Source organism: Rattus norvegicus, chromosome 10 (assembly GCF_021556685.1).
Source record: "Rattus norvegicus strain SHRSP/BbbUtx chromosome 10, alternate assembly SHRSP_T2T, whole genome shotgun sequence".
In the NCBI taxonomy this organism is placed as follows: domain Eukaryota; kingdom Metazoa; phylum Chordata; class Mammalia; order Rodentia; family Muridae; genus Rattus; species Rattus norvegicus.
In genome coordinates, this window is record NC_141543.1 from 18,786,097 (window position 1) to 18,800,524 (window position 14,428).

The following is a 14,428-nucleotide window of genomic DNA, read 5'->3' on the forward strand; positions in this document are numbered from 1 at the left end:
AAATTTTAAATATATTTTTTTGTGTGTGTCTGTCTGCATGTGTATCTGTACACCATGTACATGTCTAGTGCCTATACAGGCCAAAACATGTGGGGGGCATAGGATCCCCTGGAACTGGAGTTACCCTGAGTTGTGAACCACCATGTGGGTGCTAGACATCAAACCCGGGTCCTTTGGAAGAGCAGCCCAATGGTCTTCATAACTGAGCCATCTCTCCAGTTCCCAAGAACATTCTTATGTAGCACATTGAAGCCCTTAAAGATCCTCCACTCCCAACCCAGGACAATCTGAGATTTGAAACACTGACAGTAGCTGAGCACAAGTTTAAATAAGAATCCAGGAACTGGATGTGCATGGCACAAATGGAACGGAAGCAGGAGAATCAGGAATTCAAGTCCATCCTCAGCTACATAGTGAATGCAAGGCAAGCCTGGGCTACATCAGAACTGGGTCTTAAAAATAACAGGCCTTGCGGTCCCCAGCTCCAAAAAAAGAAAAAAAAAACCACTATGGGTGACCAAGTAAGAGAAAGTAAAGAGGTTTTCCTCCCAGAAATCTAAAAGCTAAAAAACAGGAGAAAAAAAAAACTGGCGAAGCCTGCTGTAGAGAGGTGAACCTGTAATCTCAGCATTGTGGAGACAGAGGCAGGAGAATGAGGCCATCCTGAGCTACACAGTGAGTCCTGGGAAGCTGATACTACGTAGAACGTCTCCAATGTTAGAAAGATGGCTTAGGCAGTGGTTCTCAACCTTCCTAATGCTGGGACCCCTTAATACAGTTCCTCATACTGTGGTGACACCCAACCATAAGATTATTTTCGTTGTTACTTCGCAACTGTAATATTGCTATTTATGGACCATAATGTAAATACTTTTTGGAGACAGGGGTTTGTCAAGGGGGTTGTGACCCACAGGTTGAGAAACACTGCCTTAGAGGTTCTCAACACTTAAATTGCTCTCGCAGAGACCAAAATTCTAGGGAATCTGACACCCTCTTTTGTCCTCCTCTAGAATCAGGCATGTACATGTTATTGACACATGCATGCAGGCAAATGCTCATACATATGAAATAACCTGCCTCCAATAACTAATTAATAAGTAAATATATAGACAGATAGACAGACAGACAGATCTTTGAAAACAAACAAAACTGAGTGTGGTGGCTACATCTGCAATCCCAGCCCTTAAGGATTTTAAGACAACCTTAAAAACAGTAAGGACAGTGATAATTTGGCCAGGTATGATGGTCCACACTTGGGCTCCTAGCTACTTGGGAGGTTAAGGAATAATAATCAGGAGTTCAAGGACACAAAGAGCCCTAATTTAAAAGCCAAATCTTAAGAATAGGCATGGCGATTGCTCACCTGCAATCCCAGTATTAAGGAGGCAGAGGCAGAAGGATTGCTCCCACAGGGAGGGTGTTCTGCCTTGTACCTCTTTTCCTGCTTTTAACACTGCTGAGAAGTCCTGGGATTAGCCGATTTTCACATTTGCCTTGCTGTCCCTTCACCTCAGAGTTGATGAAACACCAGCTTCAGGCAACACAGGCCTACTGCTACCCACACGTCTATTCCACACGTGAGGAGAAGCTATCCAATCTGGGCTCTCAGCTCTCCTTCCCGTGTACTGTGTGCTCCTTATGGTCTCCACACTGGGAAATTCAGTAGCCCAAGTAGACAGAGATCCCTTCCCTGGTAGTGTTGATTTATGTGGTGTGGGAACGGGGCAGGAAATGGGGGCAATAAATCTAATATACCATACGGTGCGAGAAGCCACGTGCACTTAAGGAGCCCTTGCTCCCGCAGTCTGCAGCGCAGAAGTGAATGAGAATAGTCCAGGACCGCACTCCAGGGGGCGCTCACAACCCACACACCTTAGAGATGCTGGTCTGGCGCGAGCGAGCGCCCCCATCTGTGTGGTCGCCAGAAACAACTGTGAGATAGAGTCTCTGGGATGGCGATATAGGAGTATTGGATAGAGCCGGTCACTCTAGCCCATAGGCTACATACAGAGGCTGGAGGAAAACAGACATTTTCACACAAAGGAAAGGGTAGCCTTGTTCCCTTCTGACCCCTCTTCTCCCGTGCTTCCCTCTAGTCATTCACCCAACTCTGTTGTTCTCAGGCCTCCTCTGTGTGTGTGTGTGTGTGTGTGTGTGTGTGTGTGTGTGTGTGTGTGTGTGCATGTGTGTGCAGGGATCCTTCTGTCTATGAAGTCTGGGGTTATAGGGCCCCACCACAGCACCATATTTTGGTTTTTTTTTTTTAAAGCATGGATGCTAGAAATCCTGTCCTCACAATTGAGCAGCAGAAGCATTTACTAACTGAGCCAGGTCCTTTCCCCCACCACTTCAGTCTCCTAAATACTGGAATAAAGGGATAACTACCACACCCTGCCCAGGTCCAGTTACCAACTGACAAAACCAGACGACTACTAGCATACAACGAAAGAGAAACCACAGTGGGTTCTATTCTAAAGAGCATTGGGACAAAACAGCTAGCTTCCAGGATTGGAACAGAATAGCGATATTACAAACAATAGCCCTTGTGGGGTGGAGCAACCACTCTGTGGTTAGGAGCACTGACCCAGGGCAAAATTAATAAATTAATAAAGGATTCTTAAAAATTAAAAAAAAAACCAGCCCTGTAAAAATAATACACCAAAATGGCAGGAGAAAAATGCGCCAACTCTCTGTTTCTGAGGCAGTCAGTTCTGAAGATACGTTTGGAAGATAGGGCTTCTGCATCCTACATTGAAAAAGATAACATTTTTCATACTCAGGAGTGGTTTTCAAAGAATAAGGACTGTGAGTAAAAGAGCTGGAGTCCAAAGCCTTCACCCTTTAAGTCTCTGGGAGTTCCCAACTTGGGGATTAGAAAGCAACTGTGCTTTCCTTTCTCTCCAGTCCCCGTGTGTGCATGTGTGCTCATGTGTGTGTGTGCGTGTGTGTGCGTGTGTGTGTATGCGTGTGTGTGTGTGCGTGTGTGTGTTTGTTTTGCACTCTTGTTAGGGGCTCACACTGTGTGTGTGATCTCTTGGGTAGCCTTGCACTCTTGTGAGGATTCTGTGCAGATCCTTGACAAAAGTCAGGTGCAACTCATCCTTCCTCAGTGGTGCCTATAGGAGGGAGGCTGGGGCTCTGTGCCAGGTCAGGAAGGACAGTGGCTCACGGCAACCTTGGAGGATTCAGCTAGAGGAACTCTGAGGCCTCTTGTGGAGGGAAGGGTCAGGTCAGGCAGGAAATCAGGTTGTCCTGGGTCCAGGGAAGGAGCTCTCAGTGCCCCATTTCAGCAACACAAAGACAAAGACTAGGGAACCACTCTGAGTTATGTCAATAGCTCATTTTCCAGCCCAAGGGAGTGCGACCACGAGGCTAGGAGTTGGAGGCCTCAAGAGAGACTGCACCAGGTCTAATGGTCAGGCCAGGCGAGTCTGGGATAGGAAGGGACGTCAGAGAGGAAATTTCCAGAGTGGTGGGGTCAGAGCTGAGCATCAAAGACCCAAAGTTCTGCTTTATACCTACCTCAGCCTAGCAGTGGTGTCGAATGCTGACAGTCCTTGAAGTTGGAAGGCAGAGGCAGGCGGATCTGAGTTCGAGGCCAGCCTGGCCTACAGAGAGATTTCTTTGAATGAGAAATCCTATCTGGAAAAACAAAAACAAAAACTACCCATGGTGGGAAACAGCAGCTTCTTTTATTTTCTCTTTCTTTTTTGTTTCTTACTTAGAAAAGTAACTTATGCAGCAGCAGTTGCCCAGGTTATGGAGAAGCGCTGGGGGCCTTAGGGAGTGCAGTGGTCTCCACTGGACTTGAAGACGACCCTCCTGACCCTCCATTGTCTTCTGGTCCACCTGTATCTGGGAGAAAGACAGAGAGGCCAACTTGGTAACAGAACAAAGGACGGCTGGCAGAGGCTGGCCCTGGACTCCTACTATTCTTCTGTAAGCTGAGGGCCACTCTCACCCTAGCATCTTAGGGGTCAGCGTAGGACTAGATGGCTTTGTTAACTGACTTAGAGAACTGCCACAGTGAGAACACTATTCCTCAAAAGCCACAAGCCTAGGGTCACAAACTTGTGACCTTTCTTAAGTCGTTTCCAAGAAAAAGCTGAGCAGGAAGTGATTGAATGGCCACTACCTGGCCAGGGGTGGGGCAGAGACAGGGAGGTCTGCTTGTAGGACAGCAGGTTGTCCACTGATCAAAAGCACCTGCCCAGCACAGCGCTGAAGGGGGTGCCATCCTTCCTTTGTCTGTCATCTGGAGAAGTGAGTTTTGTTCCAGTTCTCACAGAAGCCAAAGCACAGTGGAGCCTGAACTTACAGAAGCAAGGCAGGGTCTCCCATGGTTGGAAGGGCCCCACATGACGGCTCTATACCCAGCTCTTGTGGGAAGACCGCTTTCCCAGCCAGAGTCCATCCCTCTCCTTCTGTGCAGGAGGCCTCAGGGTAGTGACACTAAGATCAGTCTCCTGTGGGGCTAGGAGACCCCTTTCTCTACCCCTGTGCTGGTGAGAACCAGGTGGGAGGATAGGAATGCACCCAGAGCAGGATCGACTATGAAAACACTCACAAAAAGATAGCTTACCAAGGTATTCCTGGACTGCGCCGTACTGCTCATGCTGTGAGTAGGAGGCTGAGGATCCTTATGGTCCCCAAGAAACTCTAGGCTTGTAGCTATATGGGCATCCATCTTGGCTTGCCTGAGATTTTAGACCCCTAATGGTGGGGATGGGCTGTGTGACTATGAAACTCTGACTTTAGGGCATCCCATTAAGTTTCTCCCTTGCAGCCCAGCTGTCTGGTGGTAGCACGGGGGCTTCCCCTCCTTTCTCTTGCTGGTTGAGCGCATGGGTGATCCCCAGGGGTCTCCTGTGCAAAGGCAGAACATGGAAGCCCAGGACTACGGCTTTTCTCATCCCCAGCATCTCAGGGCCTGACTGGTGCTGCTTCTGTTGTGAAGAGATTGATTCATGTATCTGCCGCTGACTTAACCCAAAGGTGTGTTGAGTTACAGTATCTCCTGCCTCAGGCCTGGGGGTGGAGGGGGAACCGCCAAAGACTGATGCCCACCCTTAAAGGTAAAAGTCATACAAATGGACAAGAAGGACAATGACAGAGATGCTCACATGGACGACAGCCAGAGAACACACAGGAATTGTCAATCATGTGCACATACGGAAAGACACATACACACTAAAACACACAGGTTAGGGACAGTTCAGCTTCACCCAGGAAGGTACCTTGTACCCTCCCTGGGCCTCCAGTGCTGTGGGCCTAGAGCTCTCCTTCTAGCTCTAGTGACTTTGGGGACTATGTGTGCTGGCACTTCTGTGTATAAGTACATCCTGTGGCCATCATCTCTGCCATCTCTGCCTACCTCAGCCCCACCCACCAATTTCCTGACACTGATGAGTACTGAAGCTTGGCCACTTGCTGTTCCCCAATCCCTTGAATGCTCAGAGGATACCTGCCAGTCTCTTTTGTTTGTCCTCAGCCAATCGGTCTGCTACCTGCCACCTCATTCCTCCCATAGTCTGAGCTGGCTGTAGAGAAAGGCACAGTTTGTTTCCATCACCCACCGCCCACCCAGTCACATTGGAGGAAGGGGCAGAGCATGGTGGAGTGACCAGTAGGACTGAGGTTGCCTGTCGCCTCCCCTCATGTCAACACTGTAAAGCATGAGGAGACAGCGCTGAACCTTCCCAGTAAGTCCCATGTCCCCATCGACCTGCAACTCCAAAGGCTACCCCTTTGCTGCCTCCTGACAGTTCCCTAAAGCTCTGCCCTGTCCTTTGTGGAGGCTTCAGTGTAGGTGAGGCAGAGGAGACAGAGAGGGGAGTTCTAGTGCCCAGTCAGTACGCAGATGCAAGTCTACAAACGTGACCACACTGACTGTTCCTGGCTATGAAATGCTTGTGGAACGTGTGGATGGTGGACCTCAGGCCTTTGGAAACACCCATATGTAGCTAAGACCCTGAGAGTGGTCCACAACCTGCTGCATGCAGTTCATGGCAGCAGGCCCACCTCAACCTCTGACACTCCCATGAGGAAGCAAGGCAGGCACACCGTACGGAGGGGACTCTTTATGAACTCAAAGGGGCAAGGACACTTGGCAAGCCTAGAAGAACCCCAGGCTCACCAAGAAATGCGCAGCCAGCACCCGTACGCTGTGCCCTCCATTTCCCACCTGTGCTCAGAGACCTAGAGAGGCAGGCAAAGAGAGCAGCAGGGACTCTTAGAACTGGAGCCAGATGCCTGGCCTGTGGCAGCTCTGGAAGGGCCCAGCTATCTTTGAGGGGGCAGTGCCAGCTACAAGAGCCTCACCCAGGTTCGGCTTGCTGCGCTTCTGTTCAGGCTCCGGGGGAGTTGCTTCAATGGCCCGTTGAGCCTCAGGATGAGTCTTGAGGAGGGCCTTAGCCAAGGTGGCCGGGCCTGGCACTCCCAGGGACATGATGCAGTGCACTCCTTTACGCTTGGCCCCAGCCACTTTGGCGCTGTCTTTGGAGGCTGTCAGCAGGACCAGTTTGGAGAATTTTCTGGGCTTCCTGGGGGCTGCTGGGACCACATCTGTGCCAGGCTGAGGAGCTGGCTCCTGGGTGGCCTTCATGCTCTCACCCTCCTGCTCACTGGACTGGGGCAGGGGCATCCCAGGACCAACAGCCTGGCCCTCAGGCCACGCTCAGCCCTGGCAGATAGGTCTTGCTTTTTCCTCCTCCTCCCTGGCCAGGAACCTGGGAGTCCAGAGGCTCTGCCCTAAGGGAGGAGGCAAAGCAGTCAGAAGAGGAGGATGGGGTGCTACCAAATGGACTTGGGGTGTAGCTTAGGTTGATAGTGGGAATGAGTGATTTCACTCCTTACCAGTTTACTATCTTGTCTGTTCATGAACTCATTCCCCTGCCCCAGTGGCAGTATATTTAACATCTAAAAACATATAAGATATACTTATTCACAAGGTAATTTCCCCATTAGTCCATTACTCAAAAGAAGAGGGTCTCCTGGGCACTGTAAATGTCAGACAATAAAATACACATGAGTGGGCTTGGGGCAGCTCCATGGCAGTGCTCAGATACAGCATGTGATAAGGTCCTGTTAGAGCTCCAGAACTTCAAAAACAGCTAAGCAACAATCAAATAGGATGAATGCAAACCACTAGAATAAAAACAAGCATATTAAAATTAGGGGTTGGGGATTTAGCTCAGTGGTAGAGCGCTTGCCTGGGAAGCGCAAGGCCCTGGGTTCGGTCCCCAGCTCCGAAAAAAAGAACCAAAAAAAAAAAAAATTTAAGAGCAGGTATGTATGGTGGTAGACGCCTTCAATTCCAGCATGTAGGAAAAAGAGGCAGGCAGATATCTGAGTTCGCGGCCAGGCTGGTCTATATAGGGAGTTCCAGGACAGCCAGGACTATTTAACAAGTCCTTGTTCAAAAAGCAGACAGAAAGACAAACAAACAGAATCCTACTTTTAGGCTGGGGATTGCACAGCATTCTAGTGGTCAATCCACAGCATGGGGGTGGGCTGGGGGGGATCTTGTTTCAGACTTATAAACACAACACAAGTAGGCAAAGAAAGAAGTGACCCAGAGTGCTGGGGGTATGGCTCAGCGAGCAAAGTCTTGATGTGCAAACATGAGAACCCAAGTGGATACCCAGCATTCATATAGAAAGCCCAGTGTGGCAGCATGGGACCCTAGCAGATGGGGGAGGGGAACAGAGTCAGGTAGACCCCAGGGGATAGTTTGCCTGTCAGTCTGGCCAAAACAGTGAGCTCTAGGTTCAGTGAGAGAAGACCAAGTGGACGTAGAGGAAGACACGCACACACGCTCAGGAGAACACACCTGAGAGCATAGACACTTGCACATCACATGTATACACACACTACAGCACACATGCACACACACAACAGAGCGGCCCAGAAACCTCTCGGAAGAATTGGTATGAGGAAGTGGTCAGGCACCCTGCCCCCACTGGCCTTCCTGCCCAAGTCCAACAGAAAGCAACCTGAGCCAGGAATGAGATATGAGTTCACTTTTGACCTTCAGTACTGGAGCCCAGTGACCTCCCTTCCAAGAATTACCATCATCCGGTTCAGCGGTTAAGAGCACTGACTGCTCTTCCAGAGGTCCTGAGCTCAATTACCACAACCACAAGGTGGCTCACAACCATCCGGAATGGGATTGGATGCGCCCATCTGTGTGTCTGAAGTCAGTGACCCTCATATACATAAAATAATTTGCCTGAGCTAACTGGCAGATAGCTGGTCCACCGGTGAATCAAAGTCAACATTATCTGTGATGAGTCATACCTGTGCTATCCTGGGATAAGGGCCTTCACCTCTGTGGGACCCTAGGTCCCACATTACAGGTTGTTCTGCAAAATGCCTGGCTAAATCTCTTCAGATCTGCCAAGATTGTAAACAGTGCCTATGGTCTGGGGTGAATTTGGGGTGACAGTCAGAATGAGAGGTCCCACCTTTCACTATCACGTCAGATTGTTTTTGAAAGACATTTCTATTATTTTTATGTATATTATGTATGTCTGTGTGAGTGAATGTCTTCTGCACAGGCTCCCTCTGAGGCTAGAGGAGGGTGTCAGATCCCTTGGAGCTGAAGTTACAGGCAGCTGTGAGCTGCCTAACACGGGTGCTGGGGACCCAACTTGGGGCTTCTGGAAGGGCAGCAAGTGCATAGGGCTAGAGAGATGGCTCAGTGGTTAAGAACACTGACTGCTCTTCCAGAGGTACTGAGTTCAAATCCCAGCAACCACATGGTGTCTGTAATGGGGGTTGGGGATTTAGCTCAGGGGTAGAGTGCTTGCCTAGCGAGCACAAGGCCCTGGGTTCGGTCCCCAGCTCTGGAAAAAAAGAAAAGAAAAAAACAAACAAACAAAAAAACAACTGTCTAATGAGATCTGATGCCCTCTTCTGATGCATCTGAGGGCAGCTACAACAGTGTGCTTATACATAAAAAAATGCATAAATACATATTACATACATGAGCCAGGTTTGAGCCAGGTTTGGTGGCTCACACGAAATCCCAGTTGTCATGCATTTCAACTTCCAAAGTGGCTGAGGAGACGTGTTGCACAGGCCTAAGACATGAGTCCAAGTGCCCACCACTTATATAAAAACCTGGCTGAACAACATGGCTGAACATGTCTGAAACCTAGCACTGGGAAGGAGAGACATTCAGATCCCTGGGGCTTGCTGGCTGACCAACCTGCTGAGTCAAAATGGGAAGTTTCAGGTTCAAGTGAGCCACTCTGTCTCAAGGGAATAAAGTGGAGGTGGGAATGGGGGAGACACGTACTCAATATCCTCTTCTGGCCTTTATGTGCACAGAGACATTATACATCTTCACACACACACACACACACACACACACACACACACACACACACACACCTGCAAAAAGAAGTGAAGCCAGAACTGGTGTAGCCCAGTTGAGAGCTTGCCCACATTCACTGCCCAGCCTTGCAGAGTGAAGCAGCTCTCATGACCTTGGTCGTGACTAAGGATACCCAGACCCAAGACAATGAGCAGGAGTCCTTCACATATTAGGTCTGTGAGCAGCAGAATAATGAGTCCTGAAATGAGTCCTGAGATGTCCAGTCCCAGTAGCTAGAAGCTGGTTCGGTGGTGGTATACACCTATAATCCCAGAGGTAGGAGAATTGGGGGTTCAAGTCAAACCTACTTTTAAGAACCTGTCTTCAAAACAAGGGTTATCAAAATGGCTTAGCAGGTAATGGTGCTTTCTACCGAGCCTCAAGACCTGAGTTTCCTCCCAGAATCCACATTGTAGGAGAGAGCCAACTCCTACAAGTGGTCCTCTGACTGCCACAGGGCACATGCACACAAAGGACCCAGGGTTGGGGGCTGGATGGCTCAGTGGTCAGCTGCTTCCTTCTCTTCCTGAGAACATGAGTTTGGTTCCCAGCGGCCACATCAGGAAGTTCAGACAACCACCTGTCCACCTCAGAGGACACAGTGCCCTGTCTGGCCTTCACACGTGTGGCACACAGACGCATGAAAATAAAAAGGAAAGAGAAAAAACTGTGAAAATGTGATCCGAAGAACAGGAAAGACAAAGCTAGAGGCAAGGTTCGTTATTTGAGAAGGGGCTTTGAAGATGGAGGAAGGGCAAGCCAGTAGGTTTCTAGAAGCTGCAAGAGGCAAATTAAATGTTTCTCTCCTAAAGCCTGCTGTATTCACCCTGCTGTGTAACACTCACATCTGACTTCAGGCCTCTAAAGCATATGACAATATGTCATTTTAAGTCATAGATTGGTGGTGATTGTTGTTTCGGCGGCCACAGACCAGTTAAAAGTCCAAACTCTTAACTGATGAGGCCCTGCAGGCTTAGAACTTCAGCTGTCACCCTGGGGTGAGACAGAACTACCTTCATAAAGATGAGAATGAAACGCGTTCTCACTGCAAGGACAGGCCCCTTACCCTCTCTGGGCTGGTTTGATCTGTGTCACAGGAGATGCCAGCATCAGATGAAGGGTAAGGTCTTTGAACTCAGGTTACTAACAGCTGCTCCCACTGCCCTGCACAGTCCTGGAGAACTCTAATTGGACTTCCTAAAGAACCGTCTGACACTAGGGTGTGCGGGGCACACCCCACTTTCCACAGAAGAAAATGGCAGTAACCCTCCACTCAGGTCAAGAACTGTATAATATGCCGGACATAGCGAAACTTCCCCGATATGGGGGTCCCAAATAAGGGTACCTCCCTTCCCTAATCACCATGACTCAGAATGGTATTTTCCACCACCCTTGCCCCGCTCCTTGCGCCCCTCCTACCAATGTCTCAGTCTCTGGAGCATCTCCCCAGCTCCCAGCCGTCAAACTCTGCTACTGGGACATGGACCCCCACAGGACATAGGCAACAAAACTGCAGGGGATAAGGATGGGCACACCAGGCTGGGGGTAAGGGCGCACTGGGGGTGTGTGTCCCAGATTGGGGATGTCCAGGGGTAGTGTGGGTTTATAAAAGCGAAGTATGGAGAAAGGAAGAGCCTCGCGGATGGCCGACAAGAAAGCGGTCTGAATCTGGGGGTCGGGGACAGAACCAGGGACCCCTCCTAGCACCGGTCCCAGATCCCGGGACCGCCAGTCTGGGAGTCGCTTCTCGAGCCAGGACCCTCCCGCCCGCTGGGGGCCCGTCCTCACCGACGGCAGCAGGCCCTGCCTCTCGGACGACGGAGCCGTGGCGGGTCCCTCAGCCTCAGTGCTTTGGGCCCCCGCCTTGGCTCCCGCCGTCACCTCAAGCTAGGGTCACGGGGCGAGCATGCGCAGTATGGCCATGAGGGAGCCCCATTCCTTTGTCGAATTCCGCCTATCCGGATATTACCTTCGCTGGGATGAGTAGAACGCCCGGTGAATAGGCGTGAGGGGCGGGTCCATTACCCGCGAAGGGGGCGGGGCCGGTAGGAATGGAGCAACCTGGGTTTAGGATCCCTGGTATGGTTTACTGACGTCTTCCCATTTACTTCCCCCAGTATTTGACTCTGACTCCCTGAGGAGGAACCTGGGATATTAATTTAAAGGTTTTTGTCTGTTCCGTCAAGGGAAAGGAAATGTGTTCTTCATGGAAACTAACTGGATTATTCAAATACCCCTAACTGCGCAGTGTCCTTGGTCATTAACCCAGCCCTCGCCCATTGGTCAAGCATTCATCATTTGTTCAGCCTTCGCCCATTGTTGTAGTCACTGCCTGCTGAAATAGCCGTGGCTCAATGACTTTGTCCCAGCACCTTTCTACTGTGGAGGTGGAAGCCGGGATGGCTCAGGGCGCTGCTTTCTTTCTGTATTTGGCGTGCTCGCGAATCCTATCATCCTGGGGTTGCCGGCCCTCACCCACCTGCAGTAAGGCTATCCCCCCCTTTACTCCCACATGGTCCTGGTTCCGCAGTTCCTTGGGTCCCACCCTCTTTTCTGGTTCCCTTACCTCCATGGCTCTATCCTTTCTCCCGAGTCAACGTCATTTCCTGGGCCTTCATGAATTACATCATTTGCAATCTATCATAGTCTTGATTGTTTCTAAAATTATGTCATAATAATATATTATATATATGTTAAAATTGTATATTATATATAATCTTCATATATAAATCACTGATGTCACGCCTCTCTCTCAAAAGAACAAAACAAAGGGTCCAATGAGGGGGGCTCCCTTTTAGATAGCTGGGCTCAACCAGTCTCTACAGCACTTGCTGCCAAACCTGGCTCACCCACGTTTAATCCCTAGGACCCACATAAAGGTGGAAGGAGAGAAATGACCCACAAACCCATGACCACACATAAACATAATCAAGGGCTAGAGAGATGGCTCATGGATTAAGAGCACTGGCTGCTCTTCCAGCACCAATATGGCTGCTCACAATGATCCAGAGCCCCTGGAACATAACTCCAGTTCCAGGGCATCTGACGCCCCCTTCTGGCCTCCGTACATCCAAGCAAAACACCCAAACGCAAGTGTAAATAAATATTAAATAAAAATTGTGGAAGCTATTTTCAAAACATGAAACCAATAAAGATCTTGTATTTAAAAAAAAATTAGGGCTGGGGAGATGGCTCAGTGGTTAAGAGCACTGACTGCTCTTCCAGAGGTCCGGAGTTCAATTCCTAGCAATCACATGGTGGCTCACAACCATCTGTAGTGAGATCTGATGCCCTCTTCTGGTGTGTCTGAAGACAGCTACAGTGTACTTATATATAATAAATAAATCTTTTAAAAAATTAATTAACACAAACACACACAGTAGCATATGACCGTACTCTCAGAGATAGCAGGACTGAGAGTTCAAAGCCAGTCTTGACTACATAGGAAGCTATTAGAGGAAAAAATATTTATGTACATTTTATATTTTTTCAATAGTCTCTCACTATGTAGCTCTTGAACTCACAACAGCCCTCCTGCCTCAGCATCCCAATTTTTACCAGTGGCTAGCTAGGGTCTGGGCTAGATGTATCCAGGTTCTTGGTTCTTTTTTCAGGGAATCGACATGAAGACACATGTGCAAAGGTACCAAGGAGATCTTATTCAAAGCGAAGAACGGCTCAGATGCACTGTAAATTCTGACTGCAGGTCCTGTTAGTGGAGCTTTCTTTTGTGGGGTTCAGTAGTTACCAGATTTGTACTTTGGGTACTCCTCTATTTTGATTGGTAGCTTCTGCTCATCGTGCAACTGATTTTAAACATATGCATGCCCATTTACAGATAGGTCTAAGATGCGAATAGAGGATTTTTCCTAAATGTTCACTTGAGAGATACACTTTGGCTTGTTACACTTCGTCATGGGTTCTATGAGAATGTCCTCCATGAGCTCCTGTATTGGAACACTTGGTTCCTAATTGCTGGTGCTGTTTGGGGAGAGTTAGAAAGTGTGGCCATAGTGGAGAAGGTATGTCACATGCAGCAGGCTTTGAGAGTTTAAAGACTTGGGCTGGAGAGATGGCTCAGTGGTTAAGAGCACTGTCTGCTCTTCCAGAGGTCCTGAGTTCAATTCCCAGCAACCACATGGTGGCTCACAACCATCTGTAAAGAGATTTGATGCCCTTGTCTGGTGTATCTGAAGACAGTTACGGTGGACTTATATATAATAAATGAATAAATCTTTTTTTTTTTTCGGAGCTGAGGACCGAACCCAGGGCCTTGCTCATGCTAGGTAAGCGCTCTACCACTGAGCTAAATCCCCAACCCCATGAATAAATCTTTAAAAAAAAAAAAAAAAGACGACAATGCGGTCTCTAGCTGTGTGTTGTCTTGGTGTTGTTTATATTTTTATGTTAATTCTGCTTCCTCAAAAGAGGTTGTCCCATAAGCAATCGATCACACACTCATGATCAGGCAATCTCATGTGAACCTTCTCCCCGTTTTAACTGGTCAATAAATGCTAGAGCCTGTGATTGGCCAGTGGAGGGGAAAGGTGGGACTGGAGGTTTGAGAGTGAGAGCAGGTAGAGAGGGAGAAGACGACAAGAGAGGGGAAGGAAAGAGGACTGAAGAAGAGGAGGAAGAAGAGAAGAGGAGAAGGAAGAGGAAGCTATGATGGAGCAGAATCCCATGGCCAGGAGAAAGTGCAAGTAGCAAGGGGTCTCATAGCTGGTGACAAGTTAGTATAGTGCTAGATCTGACCAATCTAGGCTTATAGTTTATAATTATAAGAACTGGATTGTGTGGTTTCTATATGGACTTATTGGGGTTGGAAATTCCAGCAGCAGCCTCTCTGTGGTGCTCATGGTTGAGAGGTGAGCTCTCAGCTTTCTGTTCCTGGCGCTATACCTGCTGCCATGATTTCCTGCAGCAGGAATCTTCTGGAAATTTAAACCCAGACCAACTTTCTTCTACAAGCTATCTTGGTCCTGGTGTTTTATCACAGCAATAGAAAATTAACCAATACACACATGCTCCTAAAACAAGTTCAGGCTG

At 48.9% G+C, this 14,428-nt stretch overlaps 1 protein-coding gene across 12 annotated transcripts; it reads right to left on the bottom strand.

Moving 5' to 3' along the window:
- Positions 1-3,668: 3,668 nt before the first annotated feature.
- Positions 3,669-11,977, bottom strand: Flywch2 (FLYWCH family member 2). Of its 12 annotated transcripts, XR_015630130.1 has the most exons (5): positions 11,168-11,245; positions 6,322-6,750; positions 5,465-5,540; positions 4,583-4,713; positions 3,671-3,855 (listed from the first exon to the last, which is right to left on the bottom strand). XR_015630130.1 is itself a non-coding variant. In XM_087569289.1 (4 exons), exons 2-3 carry the CDS (start codon positions 6,641-6,643, stop codon positions 5,488-5,490), a joined length of 375 nt encoding a protein of 124 aa, XP_087425415.1. In that variant the 5' UTR covers positions 6,644-6,750; positions 11,168-11,245; the 3' UTR covers positions 3,671-3,855; positions 5,465-5,487. The 12 variants fall into 12 exon arrangements, 10 of the variants coding, with proteins under 10 accessions (NP_001386528.1, XP_087425415.1, XP_087425416.1 ...); XM_087569289.1 differs by lacking the exon at positions 4,583-4,713; XM_087569290.1 differs by lacking the exons at positions 4,583-4,713; positions 5,465-5,540 and adding an exon at positions 6,856-6,918 and having other exon boundaries at positions 3,671-3,849.
- Positions 11,978-14,428: the final 2,451 nt, after the last annotated feature.

Coding starts and splice junctions, on each gene's coding strand:
- Flywch2 (NM_001399599.1), bottom strand. CDS start 6,643: ATGCCCCTGCCCCAGTCCAGTGAGCAGGAGGGTGAGAGCATGAAGGCC. Junction 3,856..6,321: donor GCGCAGCAAGCCGAACCTGG/GTGAGGCTCTTG, acceptor TCTTTCTCCCAG/ATACAGGTGGACCAGAAGAC.